At 29.4% G+C, this 23,150-nt stretch overlaps 2 protein-coding genes and 1 long non-coding RNA gene across 4 annotated transcripts; 1 reads left to right on the top strand and 2 right to left on the bottom strand.

The window, feature by feature from the left end:
• Positions 1-1,081: 1,081 nt before the first annotated feature.
• Positions 1,082-3,386, bottom strand: LOC112637124. Its single transcript, XR_003122423.1, has 3 exons — positions 3,236-3,386; positions 1,414-1,578; positions 1,082-1,193 (listed from the first exon to the last, which is right to left on the bottom strand). It is a non-coding gene; the product is annotated as an uncharacterized LOC112637124 (long non-coding RNA).
• Positions 3,387-3,823: 437 nt separating this feature from the next.
• Positions 3,824-5,653, top strand: LOC105253715 (tRNA (adenine(58)-N(1))-methyltransferase catalytic subunit TRMT61A). The gene is made up of 4 exons (XM_011261926.3): positions 3,824-4,262; positions 4,320-4,592; positions 4,788-4,957; positions 5,283-5,653. Exons 1-4 carry the CDS (start codon positions 3,908-3,910, stop codon positions 5,439-5,441), a joined length of 957 nt encoding a protein of 318 aa, XP_011260228.1. The 5' UTR covers positions 3,824-3,907; the 3' UTR covers positions 5,442-5,653.
• A 93-nt stretch (positions 5,654-5,746) lies between these two features.
• Positions 5,747-17,988, bottom strand: LOC105253716 (tubulin gamma-1 chain). 2 transcript variants are annotated; one of them, XM_025406122.1, is made up of 8 exons: positions 17,825-17,988; positions 12,144-12,346; positions 11,915-12,061; positions 10,857-10,993; positions 10,486-10,792; positions 9,908-10,039; positions 9,606-9,788; positions 5,747-5,992 (listed from the first exon to the last, which is right to left on the bottom strand). In XM_025406122.1, exons 2-8 carry the CDS (start codon positions 12,162-12,164, stop codon positions 5,789-5,791), a joined length of 1,131 nt encoding a protein of 376 aa, XP_025261907.1. In that variant the 5' UTR covers positions 12,165-12,346; positions 17,825-17,988; the 3' UTR covers positions 5,747-5,788. The 2 variants fall into 2 exon arrangements, with proteins under 2 accessions (XP_025261907.1, XP_011260230.1); XM_011261928.2 differs by lacking the exon at positions 17,825-17,988 and adding an exon at positions 12,632-12,767.
• Between the last annotated feature and the right edge of the window lie 5,162 nt (positions 17,989-23,150).

Raw genomic sequence — 23,150 nt, 5'->3', positions numbered from 1 at the left:
GAATTTTTTAAAATTAAAACATAATTTTTTACTTTTTTTATATATTAATTTTAAATGCAAGATATTAACATTTTTATATTTTTTATTAGCAAATATTATGTTTATGTTTTTAAGAATTTCGGGTTATGTGTCAATTGGCCTCCACGTGGCGTCTCCTGGAAATGCTCTATGAATAGCTAACAATTGACACCAAGATTATTGTGTATAAAATTACATATAAATATATACAGGGTGATTCAGAACAAACTGTTGTTGTCTTTAAAATATCAAATTCTTGAATGATTTGTAAGACGATTTTTCCTATTGCAAAATTTTGCCCGGAGCTTAGATTTTAAACTATAAAGGAAAATAGTTCGAATTAATAACGGAACGAGTACGAGAAGTAGGTAGGGACGGCGCGATATAAGTGATTACGTTCCAGTGAGAAATGTTGGTCGAATCTACATCAATTCATGAGTGTAGCAATCAGCTGATCGCGGCGAGCGCCTCACGTAATCATTTATATCGCGCCGTCCCTACCTACTTCTCGTACTCGTTCCGTAATTAGTTAACTATTTTCCTTTATAGTTTAAACACTAAACTCTGGGCAAAATTTTTCAAGAGGAAAAATCGTTTTAGAATTAATTCAAGAATTTGATATTTTAAAGACAAACGTTTGTTCAAAATCACTCTATATAACTTTATATTATTATTTTATTTTAATATGTATTGTATAATGTTATTTTTACAAATATGAAAATGTGATTTTAGAAAGTAAGCAATATGTCTTACATGTTCACATATAAAACATATTTAAATAAAATAATAGTATGAAGATTCTAAAGGGCAATAAAATAATGAAATAAAATAACTAAAATAATCAGTGTTTTCTAAATATAATATTATACTACAAAATAAAATTAGACTTTTATTAAATTTTAATAAATTTATTAAATTATAATATTATTTTTATATATTCTTACATATCTTTACTTTAGTAGAAAAAAAATTTATAGAAAACTTAAAAAAAGAATTAAAAAAAAATAAATATTATATTATTATAAAAAAATTAAAAATTATAATTAAAAATTATATTTCCGCGGCCTCTTCCTCTTCCTACTCCTCCTCTTCTAAAAAATCTGCTTCCTCTTCTCGAACTTTTTCCTCTTCTGCTCTCCATTCTTCCTTTCTCTCTGCGTGCAGACCATTTATATCTATAAAACGTAAGAGAGAAACATATTATAGCTTGATAAATAGAAAGATATAATTATTTTATATATTTAAACACACATACACGTGCGCGCGCGCCTCTCACACAACACACACACTCACACACACACGCACGCACATGCACGCACGCACGCGTAAAATAACAAATACATTTTTATAAATTGATATATATACATATATAAATCCGAAATTTAATAAATATACTTTTCATCACGTTCGGCGCGCCTTACACCAGTCCGACGCTGCATGTGGAATGATGGATCCTGCTGTTGTTTCCCTGCATCATCCTTGTGCTGTTTTTTTCCTTCATCTTTGTTCTGCTGTTTTTCTGCATCATCATCATCATCATCATTCATAGCAGAAAAAGAGCTGAAAAAATAAATATAATATATATTTTTGCGTGCATGTGTAACTTTAATATACAAATAATATTTTAAATATATAGGGTAGACCATTTTCATCAATACACGCGAAAATCTCGAAAAGGAGAAGTTCTTAAAAAAAATGTTTCAGACAAAAGTTGTTTGACTCGAAGGAGAACATAAGATAGTGGCAAATATTTGACCTCAGATAATTGTTTGAAGGTCACATGAAGGTCATTTTTAATTTTTTTAATGAAATCCCTTATTTTTTTATTACTTATTCTTATAGCTTATCTCGAGAGCTTTCTAAAACACTATAACAAAGTATTTCTTCATTGAGTACTTTTCGAGTTATGAGGCTTAAAATAATTTCTTAATTTTACATAAACCATAAAATATCTAATAAAATATTCATTTTTCGATTATCTAATCTTAATACTTTCATGTATAAAATAATGAGAGGAATCAATTAGTGTTCAGAAAAAATATAGTTGTTTTTAAGAAAAAATATTTACTGTTAATTGCAAATTACATATTTTTTCTTCGAAACACCTATGTGTTTTCTTTACACCAATTGATTCCTTTCATTATTTTTTACATAAAAGTATTAAGATTAGATAATCGAAAAATGAATATTTTAGTAGATATTTTATGGTTTATGTAAAATTAAGAAATTATTTTATTAGATATTTTATGGTTTATGTAAAATTAAGAAATGATTTCAAGCCTCATAACTCGAAAAGAACTCAATGAAGAAATATTTTATTATAGTGTTTCGAAAAGCTCTCGAGATAAGCTATAAGAATAAGTAATAAAAAATAGTGGGTTCCGTTTAAAAAATTAAAGATGACCATAATATTTAATGTTTTATATGTACATATATCGCAGCAAACACTAATAAATAAAAATAATGTCGTAGCCAGATTACAAAATTCATCGTTTTATAAAACGTCTAGACATTTTATAAAGTGCGGTTACATTCTCAAGTTAAAAATGAAATGTTTTACAATCTGGCTAAGAGAGAATTTTAGTCAATTTATAAAACGTTTACAAGAAACTAATTGCTACATTGTCAAATGCAACGATTTTTACATCAAAATTATTATAATAGAATAAAAGTCTGTAGGATAAAATCGATAAAATTTCATAAAAGGCTTAAAGGACCAGCGCAAAAGTGAAAAGATGCGAAAATAAAAACGGTTATATTAATATAATAAACCTAATAAAACGTTTATTTAATTTAAGTGACAAACGCTGCGTTTCGATCCAATTCGGATCCTTTTCAATGTCAAATCACGGAATAAAGTAATAAACATAAAAATAAAATAAATATAAGGTCAAATTAACAGTCATTAGAAATAAGTAACGGAAAGACGCAAAGCAAAATAAATAATAATAAAAGAGTCAGAAATGTCGAAGTAAAATTACGCAAAATAACCGACGAATTCAAATTAACAAAGAAGCGCAACGAGTTGATAAGCGGATAAATTGAATTCGTCGGTTATTTTGCATTATAATATATGAATGTTCTTATTTTAAGTTTTGAATAATAGTATACATAGAGATTCTTCACACACATGCACGTACGCACGCACACACACACGCACGTACGCACGCGTATATATGTAAATAGAAATATATAATATTAATTAATTACTACTTACTCAACTTCTAACTAATCTACAAAATTTCTTCTGCTGGCTGATGCGAATCGTTTCACCGTCTCGAATAAACTGATAAATACAAAAATACACATACTTTTATTATCGTTTGTGATTTGCCGCTTGCCGAGTATAAAAACGCGAAAGATGATATCTCAGGGGATTTCCCGATTAGACACAATACGATTAGACACAGCCAATTATATCGACCGATGCCTAGGGTAACCAGCACGATCAAGCACGATTAGCCAATCAAAGCCAGTTGTGTCCAATTATACTGTGTCTAATCGGAGGTGTCTCGATATCTCATGCTTGCCATCGCATGGGTCCACGAGGTCGCTCATCGTTGGTGAGACAAAGTCAGAGCGATGGATTGTTAGTCTTTGTCAGATTAACTTATCTCTCTGTTTCATCCTAAGAACGTAGTTAGTAGTTACTGCATTGGCCACTACTACGGTATGGCGCTGAAATCAGTGAGAAAGTACCGGTCTAGTCTTTACCCGGGTCATTGGCTATCTGTCTATTAATCTGTGATCTCGGGAGTGTACATTGGAGCATGCGACGCGACAAATCTTATAAGTCGATGGTCTGGTATTGTACGAGACCTTTTTATCAATTTTTTCCCATTTTATTTAGTTAAGTCTCCTTATATTTGATTCCATATTTGCGAGGAATATGAGTTTCAATAAAACTAAGGAAGTTATAGAAGAGGGAGATGTTGTTATTTTGTATTTGAATCCAAACAACATATATTCTCTGGAAGTAAAAGCAAAAACTTTTAACAAGAAAGCCGAACTCGTGGATAATGTATTTCAGACTACATATGGTGCATTGAAAGTCATTTCGCTTGTAGGACAAAAATATGGTTCAAAAATAGAGCTAACTAAAGGTTGGGCACATGTATTACAACCAACACCAGAGCTCTGGACAATGATATTGCCACATAGAACACAAATTATTTATAGTCCAGATATAAGCCTTATTACACATTTAATGGAACTTAAACCAGGCAGTACAATTATTGAAACAGGTATGCTATAATATTAATTGAAATGAACTTTATATTTTTTTCATAAATCAATTTTAGGCACTGGTAGTGGCTCATTATCACATTCTCTAATTCGAGTGATACGTCCAAATGGTCACTTATATACTTTTGATTTTCATGAACAGCGTGTGTCTATTGCTAACACAGAATTTGATAGACATGGACTGAGTGATTTTGTAACTTTGAAGAAAAGAGATGTTTGCTTAGATGGATTTGGAGAAGAACTGAAACATAAAATTGATGCAGTTTTTCTAGATCTTCCACATCCATGGTTAGTTATAAAACATGCTACTGTTGTTTTAAAACAAATAGGTGAGACTTTTTCTTTAATTTAATTAATTAATTATTTGTTTAAAATATTGGTCAATATAATAAATAATTTCTACGACAAAAATATTTTAATACATGTATATGATAGCAATGTTGTATAAATATATTCCAAGACATACCATTTATATTATGCAAAACTTATATTTTATATTACATATAATAATTGGTATTAAATAGGTGGAAAGCTATGTTTTTTTTCTCCGTGCATTGAGCAAGTTCAACGTACTTGTGCCAAACTTATCTGTGAGGGATTCATAGAATTAAACACATATGAATGTTTGCAAAGAGAAATGAACGTTCAATACAGATCTCTGCCAATATTAGATTTTGAATGTTTAAAATACAAGGTATTGTGCATTTTATTATTCACTGAATATTTATCTTTAATTGAAAATGAAATAATTATATCTTATATTGAAAATCTATAGCATATTGATATAAATGCTATATTAAATGATAGAATGAATTTGAAATGTACAGAATATTTTTGAATATCTTATTTTAAATTTTTGTTGTACAATTCCTTATTAATATTTTTTTTGTGACATTTATTAAGATAAAGATACAGATAAGATTTTTTAAGATATTGAAAAAAATTTTAAATAAAAATATAACATAAATTACAAATGTTAATGCGTACAAAGTACAAAATATATAATTGTTTAATTATAGCACACAAATGAGAATATAACTGAGAAGAATGAAAGAAGAGAAAGGAAACAAGAGGGAAAACTTCTTACAGTTATTCATGCTCAGTCGTTGCCTGGGCATACAGGCTTTATTACAATTGCCACTCTCCCTCCTTCTTGTCATCGTTGTACACAAAAGTAAAAAAGAATTATTAATCCTATTAAAATTCAGATCAAGACAAGCAAACAATTTAAAAATACAAAAGTAAAATATGCTATGTGCATTCAACAGTTGAATAGAATTCATAAGAAATTTACTGAAAGTCACAAATAAAAACTTCGTAATTTTAAAGCTACAGAAAGCTATAAAGAGCACTTTGATTTTGCTTATTTTTTAAGTTATTGCTTTTACTATTGTAATATCATTTTAATACTATGTATTATCTATGAAATAAATATAAAATATTAAAATATTAGGAAAATGGAATTATAAAAAATAAAAAAATCACTCATACATTTGTTATTTATGTTTGTTATATATTGAATATTTTATGCATCTGTCTTGCTTGGATTCCAACTAAGATAATCCAGTCGAGTTGCAGCTTGATATTCTTTCACCAAATATTCTACAATTTCTCGCGAATTATCTAATTCATCAAGATTGTCTTCAAACATTTTTTCTTTGCGAAATTGTTCTAGAAACGCTTCTCGCTTACGCAGTTTGTCATATTGTTGTAAAGCTCTGTCAAAAAGCTACAAAAAATATATAAATATGTATAAATATAAATATATATATATATATATATACATATACACACACATATACAGGATATATATATATATATATATATATATATATATATATATACACATACACACATATACAGGATATATATATATATATATATATATATATATATATATATATATATATACAGGGTGTACCACCTAGAAGTGGCCACCCCCTTTTATCTTTTAAACTAAAAGAGATAGACCATAACAAATATATATGAAATTAAATGGCTTTAACTGAACTTTATTGTGAGCATAGTGGTTGATTACAAAATTTATCTGTATTAAAGAACGGAAAGATATGTATAATTTTTTTATAATAATGTAGATATTTTGATATAATAAAAGTTGTAGCGCTGTTTGAAACGAATATAACGATGTATGATTTAATGTAAATATTTTACATATTATACGAGATTTTCCGGCTTGAAGTATCGCGGGCGACGTCCACCATTTCATTTTCGGTCCTGCGATATAGCCAACTTCTGACTGAGTATCATGATTAAATGACAACATGACATATGTCAACCTCTACTGCACGAGTCGGAAGTTGGCTATATCGCAGGGCCGAAATGAAATGGTGGATGTCGCCCGCGATATTTCCAGCCGGAAAATCTCGTATAATATGTAAAATATTTACATTAAATCATGCATCGTTATATTCGTTTCAAACAGCGTTAGGTCTATCGTTAGCGTTGGTCTATCTCTTTTAGTTTAAAAGATAAAAGGGGGTGGCCACTTCTAGGTAGTACACCCTGTATATATATACACACACAGGGTGTCCCCATTTTAATCGATGATCCCGAATAACTTTTTTAATTTTGATTATAGGAAAAAATATTTCAGACAAAAGTTGTATGGCTTAAAGGGGGACATGAGATGGTGTCTTTAGTTTGACATTGAAGTCACGTGAAGATCACATCCAACTTTTTAAATGGGACACCCTATATGCTTTTGCCTTTTTTGTTTAGTTCATCTCGAGAGCTTTCCAAAACACTATAATTAAGTTAGTTTTCATTAAGTACTTTGCGAGTTATGAGGCTTGAAATAATATCTTAATTTTACATAAACCATAAAATATCTAGTAAAATATTTATTTTTCGATTATCCTACCTTAATACTTTTATGTACAAAATAATGAGAGGAATCAATTGGTGTAAAGGAAAAACACAGTTGTTTTTAAGAAAAAATATGGAATTGTTAATTGCAAATTACATATTTTTTCTTCGAAATAATTATGTGTTTTCTTTACAGCAATTGATTCCTCTCATTATTTTGTACATAAAAGTATTAAGGTAGGATAATCGAACAATGAATATTTTACTAAATATTTTATGGTTTATGCAAAATTAAGAAATGATTTCAAGCCTCATAACTCGAAAAGTACTCAATGAAGAAATACTTTATTATAGTGTTTTGAAAAGCTCTCGAGATAAGCTACAAGAATAAGTAATAAAAAATAGGGGGTTCCATTAAAAAAAATTGAAGGTGGCCTTCATGTGACTTTCAAACAACTTTTCAAGATAAAACCAATGATACCATCTTATGTCCCCCTTCAAGCCATACAACTTTTGTCTGAAACATTTTTTCCTACAATCAAAATTAAAAAAGTTACTCGGGGTCATCGATTAAAATGGGACACCTTGTATATACAGGGTGAGTCATTTTAATCAATACACTCGAATATCTCGAAAACAGCACTCTTCAGAAAGAAATGTTTCAAACAAAAATTGTAGGGTGTGAAGGGGGACATAAGATGGTAGCATTGGTTTGACCTTGGAAAGTCATTTGAAGGTCACATAAAAGTCACCTTCAATTTCTTAAATTGAACCCACTATTTTTCATTACATATTCTTGTAGCTTATCTCGAGAGCTTTCCAAAACACTACAGACAAATGTTTTTTCATTAAGTACTTTTTGAGTTATAAGGCTTCAAAGTTTGCAGTACTTCGATATAAAATGCAAAATATCTCGTAAAATATTTAGTTTTCGGTAGTCTTACCCTAATACTTATGCACAGGATAATGAGACAAAACTATTGGTGCAAAGAAACGCATGATTGTTTATAACAAAAAGTGCATTGCAAATTACACATTTTTTATTATAAACAATCATACGTTTTCTTTGCACCAATAGTTTTGTCTCATTATCCTGTGCATAAAAGTATTAGGGTAAGACTACCGAAAACTAAATATTTTACGAGATATTTTGCATTTTATATCGAAGTACTGCAAACTTTGAAGCCTTATAACTCAAAAAGTACTTAATGAAAAAACATTTGTCTGTAGTGTTTTGGAAAGCTCTCGAGATAAGCTACAAGAATATGTAATGAAAAATAGTGGGTTCAATTTAAGAAATTGAAGGTGACTTTTATGTGACCTTCAAATGACTTTCCAAGGTCAAACCAATGCTACCATCTTATGTCCCCCTTCACACCCTACAATTTTTGTTTGAAACATTTCTTTCTGAAGAGTGCTGTTTTCGAGATATTCGAGTGTATTGATTAAAATGACTCACCCTGTATATACAGGATGTCCCAAAAGTCCCGGACCGGTCGAATATTTCATAAACTATGCACTTTAGAAAGAAATGTTTCAGACAAAAGTTGTATGGCTTGAAGGGGGCCATCAGATAGTGGCAATGATTTGACATGGGAGAGTCATTTGAAAGTCACGTGAAGATCACCAATTTCTTAAATGGAACTCCCTATTTTTTATTACATATTCGTGTAGCTTATCTCGAGAGCTTTCCAAAACACTATAATTAAATATTTTTTCATTGAGTATTTTTCGAATTATGAGGCTTGAAATCATTTCTTAATTTTACATAAACCGTAAAATATCTTGTAAAACATTCATTTTTCGATTATCTTACCTCAATACTTTTATGTACAAAATAATGAGAGGAATCAATTGGTGTAATGAAAACACATTTATGCAAAATTAAGAAATAAGCTACACAAATATGTAATAAAAAATAGGGGATTCCATTTAAGAAATTGACGGTGATCTTCACGTGACTTTCAAATGACTCTCCCATGTCAAATCATTGCCACTATCTGATGGCTCCCTTCAAGCCATACAACTTTTGTCTGAAACATTTCTTTCTAAAGTGCATAGTTTATGAAATATTCGACCGGTCCGGGACTTTTGGGACATCCTGTATGTATATATATATATATATATATATATATATATATATATATATATATATATACATACATATACATATATATATGTATTTATTTATTAGAGTACATTTAAGTTTTAATATTATATTATATATCTATAAAGCATATACTGTCTGAAAAATAAAGTCAACACTAGAGTGCAAATATATCATTTTCTCTCTTGACATAGTAGTATTGAGCGATATATGCATGTGCATAACAACGAATGCTTCCATGAGTAAAGAGGGAAATATATTCTCTCTCTCTCTCTCTCTTAACTTCATTCTCCACTTATTGTTAGGCTAAGAAATCAGTAATATATACTTTATAGATATATGTATTGTATACTATATATTGTGTTAATCAATTTAAATGATTGTGTAATGTCGAATTGCCAGCACTCACTGATGATATATTAGTGTGATTGGCTAACATCAGGCCAGAAACGCGATGTGTACTTTGTATATAAGGAGATTTTCTTGAAAGAGCTACTTGTATACTAGCTGGACCCCAAGGAATAAATTGTGCAAGTTTTCGTTCTCTAATCCTTTGCAAAGATTTATGCACTTGTGTCGGATCTATTTCACCCTAAAATACATTATTAGTCTTTTGTGTTATGTGTTTTATAATTCACACATATGTCTGATTTTTAAGTGAATTTCAAGAAATAATCAATTTTAAATATGATCATTTTTAAAGAAATTTACCTGAATTATGTTTAAGATAGATATATAACAATGAGATGCATTTCTATCTAATGCTGTAGAAACCATCATATTTTTTGGTTGCAACAATCGTCGCATTACGTCCAAAACAGATGTTTTCCTTACAGATGCGCCCTGTTATTAAATAATATTTCTTATAAGTATAGATATAATAACATCGTATATTTTATACCAAATTCAGTCATAATTGACAATTATACATGACAGGATTTAAATAAGATTGACTTTAGATAAATATAAAATAAAAATATTAAATATACATATAATAGTGCAATACTATATACAATAACTATATACAAGTATGCATATATAATTTCAATGTATACAATTAGCAAATTTCTATCCAAATAAATTATTGGCAATGTTCAAAAATTATTGTCTCTTATGACTGATTGTTCCATTTTAAACATCTATTACCTAGATTGCAAATAATAATATCATAAATCTGGAGCTACTAATTGTTACTTATCATAGCAATGCTTTCATTTAACATGTATTAGTAAGATTATATCAGTAATCAACCATAAAATATAAGATAAATTCTGAACTTTGATCATTACCTCTTGATCGGTTGTAAGTGGAGTATATCCAGTCATTAAGAAGTGTAAGCGAGGAGTTGGTATGAGTGGTGCAATCAAACCAACCAAATCATTATTCATATATGAAGGATATCTCAAGGTGGTTGTACTGACGGACATTATTGTTGAAACAAGTTTATTAATTTGTGTAAAGCTAGGATTCTGAATATGTAATCTATCTGAGGCAATTCTATTCAAAGCAGTATTATCTAAAACCACCACACAATCTGCGCATTGAGTCAGCCTTTTTAATGTTAACAGTGAATTATATGGCTGTACTACGACATCGCTATAACAAAGAATTGATACATATAAACATTAAAGAATAATTTTCTTAATAAATAAATATTTACCTTATTTCATCTTGATTTGGAAAAACACTGTATGTCTCAATTAATTTTTTAGGAAATCTATCAGCAAGAGATTCTAACATGAAAGAACCCATACCAGAACCTGTACCTCCTGCTATCGAATGGCACAAAACAAAACCCTATAAATTCAATAGCTTTTTTTAATTATCATAAACTGTAAAATTATATGACAAAAAATTAATATCTTTTTATATAGATTTTATAAATATGAAATTAAAATCAGAGCAAAATTAAAGGTTCAAATTTTGTCAATGTTCTATGAGTAGAAATAAGAAAAAAAATGTTATACAGTTGTAGATTCAAAAACATATCATATTATATTGAAAAAAAAATTTAATTTTCCATTTCAAAATACTGTCTGGTATTTCTTATGCAATATTGACACCATTGAGAAATTAAATACCTATAAATTTCATATCTATTTTGCTTTAGTTCAGTTTCATTCATCATTAATCTTGCTTATCAATTCTTATCACAGATTAATCTTCTTGCACAGTATATTACATTTTTACATTTTGTCACAGAAAAATCTAACAGTGTAAAATTTGGTAATAAAAACCATAAGCAATCATATTTGCATATTCTTCATTTGAGAACACACTCATGGCATTTTAATATAAAATTGTATTACATACTGATATAACATACTGATTTCAAGACAGATACAAATTGCTAATTTACCAAAATTAATTGCCTTCAATGATTTCACTTAAATCAAATAATAAATAATTAAAATAAATAGATTAAATCCATATTGCTAACTTAATCTACATTGACCTAATGTCTTATTAATTCAATTACTTTGGTATATCTTTAAATCATAATACATTAACAGCAACTTCATGTTATTCGCTATAACATTTTTATAAAATGTTTCTGGATCTTAAAATTATATATAGTTATATAATATTTTTTTGGATCTATAACATTATATAACATTTTTTTCTTACTTTTACTCATAGAATATACTAGCAAAATTTAATTGTTTAATTTTAAATTATATCATATATTATTATTGGTAAAAGAATAAAGATAATTACTTCTAAACTGTCACTACCATCAGCTTCTCTATCCAATATATCAAAGATTTCTTCTTGTAATTTTTCACCCTGATGGTATCCTGATGCCCAGTTATTTCCAGCACCACCACCATGTTTTGATAAATAGATATTTTCAGGATTATATAGCTTGTAACAATTAAAAAATTTTGATTTCTTTTATGTCAATTATAACTATAAAACTATATAAAAATAATAATATGTATATTACCTTTGAATATGGAGAATTCATAATAGTGTGAATTACTCTAGGTTCCAAATCTAATAATACAGCACGAGGTATATAATGTTCATCATCTGATTGGTAAAAAAAAACATCCTTTCTGTCTGTTCCATCTACAGCATAATCTTCCAAAATTCCTTCTGGGCTAATTCCATGTTCGGCACACAATCTCTTCCAAAATTCAAATCCAACTATAAAAAAAATACATGAATAAGAATACATAAGGTTTATTATTAGAAAGAAAATATATGTTTTATGATAATAATAAAAAGTTTAAGTTTATAAATCTTAAGTCACAAAATGAATTAAACTCTTTGATTTCTTTGTTATATTTTCCATCATGTAAAAAAAGTATCATACAGATTATTTTTTATAATCTTAATATTTGGTTTGCTACTCTGTTTGGAAATTATAGCTGCATCAAAAAATTTTAATACATGAAAAGAATATATCCATAGCAAAATAACATATAATACTTTGATTGCCACATTGGCCAAGCTGTAAAGTTATCATTTCGCAAGGCATTTTGACGCTTTTGTAAATACTTCAAATATAAATCACTTTATTTTTTAACTGGTACAAAAAGAATACACAACTGACACTATTAATGTCATAGATATGTAAAATACATAGATTGACAGTTTACATTAGAAGCCTTTAGGACGCACCCTGGCAGGAAAGCAGAAAACAATAAAGCAATAAGCCAATCTGAACTCGTGTTGGTAATAAGTAGTGTTACCGACGAGATAGGGTCCGGTACACAAAAATACATAAGCAGAAACGTCAATGAGCAAATTGACCAATCATGATTAAACAGCAAAGCAGCCATATTAAAACATAAAGGCCTTGCACGTACAAAAATTTTAGTCGTAACCGTAAAGTCATAAGAAAACTGACAAATCATAGTAGAGTATTCTTTCTGCGATAAAAGAATAATCAACTGTGATTGGTCAGTTTTCTTACGGCCTTACGATTACGACTAAAATTTTTGTATGTGCAAAGGCCTTAAGAATTCCGATTTTTTGATTTTCTTACTGTTCGCGTCTTATTGCTTATGTATTTTTGTGTGCCAGGGTCACGGTCTTACCACAGTATATACAGTAGCGCAACTCTCCCGATTTTGTGATTTATTATTAACAAATATATATTTCTTGTTTTTTTATTCATTTTGTTCATAAATATATATATTTTATATAATAAAATTTAAGTGATTGTAGTCTTAATCTAAATGTTTTTTTTAATTTGAAGTTTTTGAATATATACAGGGTGTCCGATTCGTGAGGGACCAAACGAAAAGTAATGATAGATTGGGTCAAACTAAGAAGAATAGTCCTCTACCATTTTGCAAAATTCGCAATAATTATTAAGTAATAAGCAAAAATGTACATACATATACATACATGCATACATATATATGTATGCATATATACACACATGCATACATACATATGATAATAGATTGGGTCAAACTAAGAAGAATAGTCCTCTACCATTTTGCAAAATTTGTAATAATTACTAAGTAATAAGCAAAAAGCGGTCTACCGCTTCTCATGCGCCGGGACATTTTATTATTACTTAATAATTATTGCGAATTTTGCAAAATGATAGAAGACTATTCTTCTTAGTTTGATCCAATCTATCATCATATGTATGTATGCATGTATATATATGTATGCATGTAAGTATATGTATGTACATTTTTGCTTATTACTTAATAATTATTGCGAATTTTGTAAAATGGTAGGACTATTCTTCTTAGTTTGACCCAATCTATCATCACTTTTCGTTTGGTCCCTCACGAATCCAGTGTTGCCATCTTCCTGTCACTGCCTTGAATTATTTCGTTTTCGGTTCTTGTTACCCCTCCTTATTTGTGATGCCAGAATGTTTACGTTGGCAACAGCAAATTATTTTGCATAGAGTATAGCTCGGCGTTTCTGTAGAACAGTCGGGAGTGTTGAGGAACGCCGAGCTATACTCTATGCGAGATAATTTGCTGTTGCCAGCGTAATCATTGGCATCACAGCTTCTTATTGGCATCACAGCTCCTTATTGGCATCACTGGCCTCATTGGCATCATAGCTCCTTGGCATGTTAGCCTCAGTCACCACAGATATATCGTCGGAGTCAGTTCGCTCTTTCCGAGTCCCTATGTTTTTCTGACTTTCCCATGTATGTATGCATATATACACACATGCATACATATATATACGGACACTCTGTATATAGAATATATGTATATACAATAAATATATAAATATATTAAAAATTATATATATATATATATATATATATATATATAAGTATTAATATGTAAATATATTATAAATTATATATGAGTATTATAAGTATATATCTTTTCATTCTTTTCTGCTATCAGTTATATATGACATATAAAATGGTTAATTAATATTCACATCATGTCATATATACTATTTTTTATATATATTTGCATTATATATTTTGTATTATATTTTTCACAATTTCTTTATGTACATATATTCAAGTTTTATTGAATTTAATTTATATTACATATTCCCAATAAGCAAAATGTAAGCAGTATGTCGACAGACTGGCAACAGATTTGATCAAACCATGTCAGCAGAATGACATCTACTGCGTCCTCATTCTGCTTCTAATCTGCTAGCAGAACCTGCTCACAGAATCGGATATCAGATTGTCGGCAGAAACTGAGCAGGATCTGCTATCAATGCTAACATGACTTGATGTCAGACTGTTAGCAGAAATCGAACAGGATCTGCGCGTGCAATTTGATGTTAGATTGTTCGCAGAAACCGAACAGAATCTGCGGATGCAACCTGATGGCAAATGGACAGTAGAAATTTCACAAGATTTGCACTTTTATTAATATTATATAAATGCAACAAAATTGATTATTACAGGTGCTAAATAACAATATTATCGGCAAGTTAATTAGAATTTTCTTATAGAAAATGACATATATGTAATATGTTATATCATAGTTATATTTCATATAGCGAAGAACTAATTTCAATTCTATTTAATTAAATTAATAATAAAGTAAATGTAACTTGTAAAACTTGAGATGTAATTTATTTAGAATTAAATTCTTGCTTTATGCCTCAAATAGCCAGTGCATGAATAATTTTCCATATATTATATTGATTCCAATCAGTTTAATATTCTGAATTCTGACTCTCATTTGCTTGTATCAGATATCAGAAATTAAAGTGAAAAATTAAAATGATAATTACTATATTTTTAGTCTTTTATTCATATTCGTGACTTTATATATATTTCTGACAGAAATTCAATTACGAGAAAGTACAGCTCACGTAGCGGTAAGTGAAAGAACTATCGAATCATGCAAATCCTGTTCCATTTCTGCCATCAATCTGCTATCAGAGATTGTATGCGCAGATCCTGTTCGATTTTTGCCGACAATCTGTTGTCAAATTGCATCGCACAGATCCTGTTCAATTTCTGCCACCAATCTGCCACTAAGTTATGCCGGCAGAATCTGTTCGATTTTTGCTGCCAATCTGGTAACTGATTATGTTAACAAGCTTTGTTATATTTCTGTTGACATTCTGGCGACATCACATGATATATCAGAACCTGCATCGATTCTGTAATCTTTCTGTCGACAACAATTTCTAACAGATTCCCTGACAAGATCTGCTTTAGCAGACTTGGCTATTGGGGTTATAATATAATGTGTTAGGAAGAGAATAAAAACTAAAGGAGAGAGTGAGAGGAAAATACAGATGGCAATACTGGTATACTCGCTGACTTCGCGCATGCGCATTTCATTTTATGCTACACAAACTTCAAAGGTGCCGACAGCGAGTTGCGCTACTGTATATACTGTGGTCTTACATACAGGTCTGGAAATTCAGGCCTTTTTTAGTGATAGGGGAGATCTCACTTAACCTTAATAACTTAATGAAAGTTATAAAAATCATAAAGTAAAAGCATAAAATAGCGCAAATGAAAAAAATAAAACAAAATTAAATCTAAATAAAATAAAATAAAAACCTAAAGATAAAAGATGGTATATCGGAAAGTCAGAAAAACATAAGTACAGGGACTCGGAAAGAGTGAACTGACTCCGACGATATATATCTGTGGTGACCGAGGTTAACATGTCAAGGAGCTGTGATGCCAGTGAGGCCAGTGATGCCAATAAGGAGCTGTGATGTCAATAAGGAGCTGTGATGCCAATGATTACGCTGGCAACAGCAAATTATCTCGCATAGAGTATAGCTCGGCGTTCCTCAACACCCCCGACTGTTCTACAGAAACGCCGAGCTATACTCTATGCAAAATAATTTGCTGTTGCCAGCGTAAACATTCTAGCATCACAGATAAGGAGAGATAACAAGAACCGAAAACGAAATAATTCAAGGCAGTGACAGGAAGATGGCAACACTGGAAAGAAAATTTTGAAAGAGACAGTCTGAATTCTTTCCTGTTATCAATAATCTAAACAAATTAGCGGTCTTTGCTGTGCGCAATAAATTAAATAATTTCATCAAACTACATAAAGATCCTTTACCTAAATTTAATCATTCCAACATAATCTATAAAATTAAATGCAATGACTGTTTAGCGTAATATGTAGGTCAAATCAGTAGACAATTAATTACGAAAATCAAAGAACACAAGGCTAATAATATCAATACACACTCAAATTCATTATCAGTGATTTCTTTTCACAGACTTTCTGGTCATGAGTTTGATTGGGATAATATCTTGATTTTGGATGAAGAACCTTCCTACAGAAGAAGATTATTTTCTGAAATGATGCATATTGCGTGTCAAAAAAATGGCATTAACGTACAGACTGATACGGATCTCCTTGACAAATCCTATTTTCCAATTATCCACAAATTTTCTTAACCTTAGAGTCCTGTCTCTTTCAAAATTGTCTTTCCAGTGTTGCCATCTTCCTGTCACTGCCTTGAATTGTTTCGTTTTCTTGTTACCCCTCCTTATTGACATATTAACCACAGATATATCGTCGGAGTCAGTTCGCTCTTTCCGAGCGGATCCGTTAGCGCACGGTGCGATAGCGCACGAACCCGATAGCACACTAAAAATTGAACACAATTCCCGATAGCCCACATCCCGATAGCGCACCAACCCGATAGCGCACCAACTTTGCACCAACTACAACTTTGCACGCGAAGCGAGGGGGACGGGGTGGGTGCGGGAGGGGGGGAGAAGGTCCCCCCTTGCATCCCCTCGTGTGTGTGTGTATGTTTTTGCATGCAGTTGTACTTGGTACGCTTGGCGCTATCGGGTTGGTGCGCTATCGGGACGTGGGCTATCGGGAATTGTGTTCAATTTTTCGTGTGTTATCGGATTCGTGCGCTATCGCACCGTGCGCTAACGGGACTCCCGTTCTTTCCGAGTCCCTGTACCTTTGTTTTTCTGACTTTCCCATATACCATCTTTTATCTTTAGGTAATTTTATTTTATTTTTTTTCATTTGCGCTATTTTATTCTGCTCTTACTTTATGATTTTTATAACTTTCATTATCAATTCATTATCAATTTATCTTTTCTGTTGTTTGGTGTTGTGTGTAATTTGATTTTCTTGCGGCGCCGGTTGCTCTGCCTTCGTTTTTATTTTTACAGGACATTTTTTATTACGTTTATATTTTTGGACATTTGTTTCTCACCATGTAATATTTGGAGCTACATCTTTGGACCGTTATGCTTCTCTATCATACGAGTTCATCTGTTACGCGCTTCTCTCACGTGATTGCCTGTTTATCCTTTTTTTGCAACCACTTGCTCTTTACGCTTCGATATCATAGGTGAGCGTCATCTCGTCGTTATTTGCGAGAAATTAAATTTGGATTTTTATTTACAAAATTATAATTATGCGTGCGTCTCATTATATCACCATTCTTTCTGTGATTTTTGCGTTTTTTTTCTTTTTTTTGTAATATTACTAAAATCCATCTGTTCTTGTTTGATTTAACCTTGCTCTATATTGCAATCTCTTTTGATATTTATTTTTATTGTAATTTGTGAGACATTGAAAATGATGCAGATCCGGATCGAAACGTTTGTCCTTCCTTGAATATACTTTTAATTTGAAATTATTTGTTGTCATCAATTTTTTGTTCTTTTGCGTTACCGTTATCTTTCTGCTGTGGTTTTCTGCCTATTGATTTTTAATATTAGAATCATTTGATAAAATATTGATAGATTGAATACTTTCATTATGCACAAATCTATTTTAGAGAATTTAATATATAATAATTTATGCAAATTATATATATTGCAAATAACAAATGTATATAATGATGTTGCTTTAATTCATCCATTATTTGTTAATTCCTTTAAATTTTTTGCCAAATTAAAGCAGTTTTTGACACTTTATTATCTTCTTTTCTATATTTTAAAATTGTGTTTATGATAAGATCTAGAGACATTTTCCATTTTTCTTTTAAACATCTTCATATAATTACTTTATATCACAAAATATCATTAATACGATACAAATATCACTATCAATACTAATATCACAAGTCACACTTTACTAATATCACAATAAATCTTTCGACTGTCTTGCTGAAATAGATGAAACGCAGTACAGAATACGTTAAGAACATTAAACGAATAGTAAAAAAGAAGTACGAACATTAAACGAAAAGTAAAAAAAAAACAGTACGTGCATTCACACTCGCGGCTCACAAGTACGTTCGTAAAAGACAGCACTGTAACAAAAGCAACGATACGTCGCGCGCACACACACACACATTCGCGCACTCTCGGCTCAGGTACAGCAAGTACGCGCCTAGAAGATAGCGATGTTTGCTAGGATATCAAATTTTTTAGAAAAAAGATATTGCATAAATAATATTTTGTCATATAAAATAATTTAAGAGATAAATATTTACCTTTACACAGCCAGTCCCAAATGACTTGACATTGACATATATTGTCAAAGTCACTGCCCTGAGTAACATCCAAAAGGTTTTAGGCGTTGCCCGTTGTTTATTAAAAGTTATAAACAAAAAAAGTTCTCGTATTTCACGTAATCTTTAAACATTTTATGCACTTAATTGAATGTTTTTTGACATATACGTCCCAGGTAGCAAGCACACGTCATTTTGACGTTTCAAATTGGTCATTCACTAACTATTCTTGACGTCACGAATTGACGTTTTTATGACGTAAAAGTGACGGGCTAATGTCACAGATTCTTGACATCATGACATGTACCGCATTTTGACATCATAAAATATACCATATTTTGACGTCTTTTTCTTAGCATAATAATATATTTAATAGTGTTGTCGAATAAAGCATTGTCTAAAAGTGAATCAGTGTATTATCACTAAAAAACAGTAAATGATTAGTCACTGATTACAGCAGTTATAAGTACAGGACTCTAAATCAGTGTGATATTTTATTAAAAGAATCAGTTAATAATTTTGACTATTTCAACCAGTAATCTTATGAGATATATACACATATATTTTATCTAATCTATCTAGATTATTTGAAATTATCGAAGCGCAATATTGATTATAAGACTTTATCTAAACTAAACATCTTATCTACCGACTCGCTAATCAACGAAACAGAAGATCCGCATACTAAGCTGATCGATTATTTTACCGAACAAAAAAGATGATTAAATTTGCATTATCTAATCCCTCAACAAACCGAAAAGGACCGGCTTCTACTGGCATTGTTTCATCAAGGAATAGAAGTCTCTTCTCCGTCTCACTATCAAGACGTTCACTGATTATCATTGCATTCCTATTCTTCTATTTTATATTATACTATTACTTTATATTTTTATTATAATATATACTGATATTAAGAGGAAGTTATTTGTAATGATTTATTTTTATCATTTTATTTTACAAGTGATTTTATTGTGAACCGCTTTTCACTCAAATCATATCAAATTTTGCAATCTATTATCCGTCAAGAAATTTAAATTGCGAAGTCTCTGAATTGAAAATGATATTTCAATCAAGCTAGAGAAAAGGAGAAAAAGTATATTATAAGCCCGGTGAATACGGGATAATCGGAAATTGTAGTTAGATAAGGTTTAAGATTATTTTATTTTATTATTTTTTATATTATTATTATTATTATTATTATTATTATTAATATCATTTGATTTAATATTTTATGATAATTTTTTAATGATATTTTGATTATTTTATCCTTTTCTCTTTATTATTTGATTATTATTGCCTACTATTAGATTTAATGATTGAATTAATATTATTCATATTATTTTTTATTATTTTAATTTGAATTATTTTAATTTTTTTTCTTACTTTATCATTATTATTACTATTATTTGATTTGACGATTAAGTTTAAATTGTATTATTTGTGCTTTTTATGTTCTTTTTATGGTATTGTTATATTGTTTTGCTTAATATGCATTATTTTCCTTTTCGTTGATTACTTTCTGATTTTGAATTTGATGATAGATAGATCATAATCCTCATCCCCAGTAAATCCGTTGAATGGAAACAGGGTTTACTGAAAAGGGGAGGAATTAGGTAAAGTATTTAGCTATTTTGGTATTGTAGATTTCTATAATTTTGTAATCTAGATATATGTTTAAATGAGAGCATTTTTCTATCACAATTTAGTCACTATTTTGACATTCTCTTAAGTATTTTCTAATAATTGTTCAAAATTTGATGGTTCTTCTTTCTTATCTTTATTTATCTAGTAGTAATCATAGGTATTATCTATACTTTTTTAAATCTTCTATTTTTTAAATCTTCTAATAATCTGTTGTGAACGTTATAACTGTATTTAGAATAACCTAGATATCACAAAACTTTTGTTATTGCGCTTAAAAATAAAAAATCTGAAAAAAAATAAAACACAAAAAATAAAATAAAAAAATAAATGAAAATAATAAAACTTCTACAATAATCTCAATTTTGATGCGGTGAGATGCTCAAGCAACTAATAATATCGTATATATGTATATACATATATAATCACCTATTATTATGGTTATCCATATATCAAGAATAATAAAAAATTAATCTTTCATTATGAACTGTATTTACTTTTACATTGAAGATGATACATGTTATAATCTAAAATGATGGTTAATTTGATGGCAGAGCAGAAATTGATTTGATGAGAGCGAAAATATTTTATTAGTCCATTTATTATTAGTCATGAGTGATATTATTTATGAACCGTTTTTTTCTAACGGGGTTATTTTTAATATTCCTAATAATCATACAATACAAAAAAATTGTCTCTTGAAAATCCTGTGCGAGCTAAAAAACGTGCTAAGAGATCCTCCTGCTTTTTAATTGATGACTAGATATTTTATTATTAATTATTATATGGTACAATATACATATACATTCTAAATAAATCCTGTCATAGCAGCGCCAATTTTTTAAAATTAAGTTTTTATGTTTTTTTATATTTTTGCAATATTTTTTAATATCATAATTTTAGTAAGATATATTTTGAATAATTCTTTTTCAATTAACGATAATTAAATGTTCTTTATCGAGATAATTAAAAATATTTTGTTTTATAATATAATTGTAGAAAATACAAGCTTGAACAATATACAATAAAATAATGCCTCTTTGTACAATGCATTTTTTCATGTACCAAGAAATATGGTAGTGTCTCGCATCAAGTTCACATACAGTAGTAGAGCACCCTGCATATTTATATATCAGCTGAAATTGAAAATATTTTAGATTATTGGTTTTTAATAACTGTAATTGATTGACTTTTACATAAATTTTATCGAGTTTGAATAAATATATAATAAAATTATCTTTATTTTTTTACAAGTCCTATAAGCATAGATAATAAAAGTTTCAATATGAAAATTTTTATTTAAAAAATGCCAACGTCACTATATTTTGATTATCTCTATAAAAATATACTTTTCTAATACACTTTTTATATACAAGATAGTAATAGTTGAAGTTATCGATAATGCGTAATATTGAATGTAATTATTATTTGAGATAAAATTATATTTTGTGTATGTGCGTCCATATATATATAAGAAATATATAGAAATGGAAAGTATGCTTAGATATACGTAAGAGAAAAATCAATCAGTGGTACCGCGTCTTCGCTGACGGCATTTCTTTGTAATAAGAGATAGCGATAAAGAGCGATTCTATATGAAAGGCAGTTCTCTTTTTGGTTGGGAATATTATTTGTGACATACGATATAGAGTGTTTGATAAAGATTGAATCCGCTCATAAACGGATAAAAAATAGTAAACTGAACAGAAAAGTCCTTCACCATTTTGCAATTTTTGCAATGATTATTGAAAAATTAATTTAAAAGATTAGTAAATGAGCTTGTTTCATATAACTAGATCATGAGATATGTGCTCTAGGCGTGTCAACAGCGAATATCGCATGATAACGAAAAGAGAAGAGTTGGAGAACACATTACTAAACTTTTCGTTGCCATGTAACATTCGCCATTGACATATCTAGAGAATGTATCCCATAATTTATTAGGTGTGCGAAAGACGTGCTAATTTGCCAATAGTTTATAATTAATATATCAATAATTATTGTAAAAATTGCAAAATGGTGAAAGATTTTTCTATTCAATTTATTGCGCTCTACTCGTTCATGAACGTTGGTCCAATCTTTATCAAACGCTCGTCAAATCTTTACAAATCTGTAATGATACTTCACTGAAAAGATAGATAAGCTTTTGAGATAGATAAGGTGCACTATCGATGCATGTTGGTGATTGTTTCAAATATTATCATATATTAGAAAAATATAATTATAATGTAAAAATTTTTTGTTCATAAATAAGTACTATAAGATTGAATATCATTCGAATAAAATAATTGGTTCCAAAGCTTAATTTGAAGTGATTTGTTTTCTACTATTTCGTAAGAAAATGCGGTCGAGTTGCTGGTAAGTGATCTGAGAAAAGTCTCTGAGTGCAAAAAGTTAATAAACATTGAGTGCCCAGTTAAAATCTTCGCAATATTAC

The sequence above is a fragment of the Camponotus floridanus genome, unplaced genomic scaffold (genome assembly GCF_003227725.1).
Source record: "Camponotus floridanus strain SB8 unplaced genomic scaffold, Cflo_v7.5 scaffold133, whole genome shotgun sequence".
Classification (NCBI taxonomy): Eukaryota; Metazoa; Arthropoda; class Insecta; order Hymenoptera; family Formicidae; genus Camponotus; species Camponotus floridanus.
Note: the sequence above shows the minus strand (reverse complement) of the source record. Positions and strands in the feature narration are given on the sequence as shown.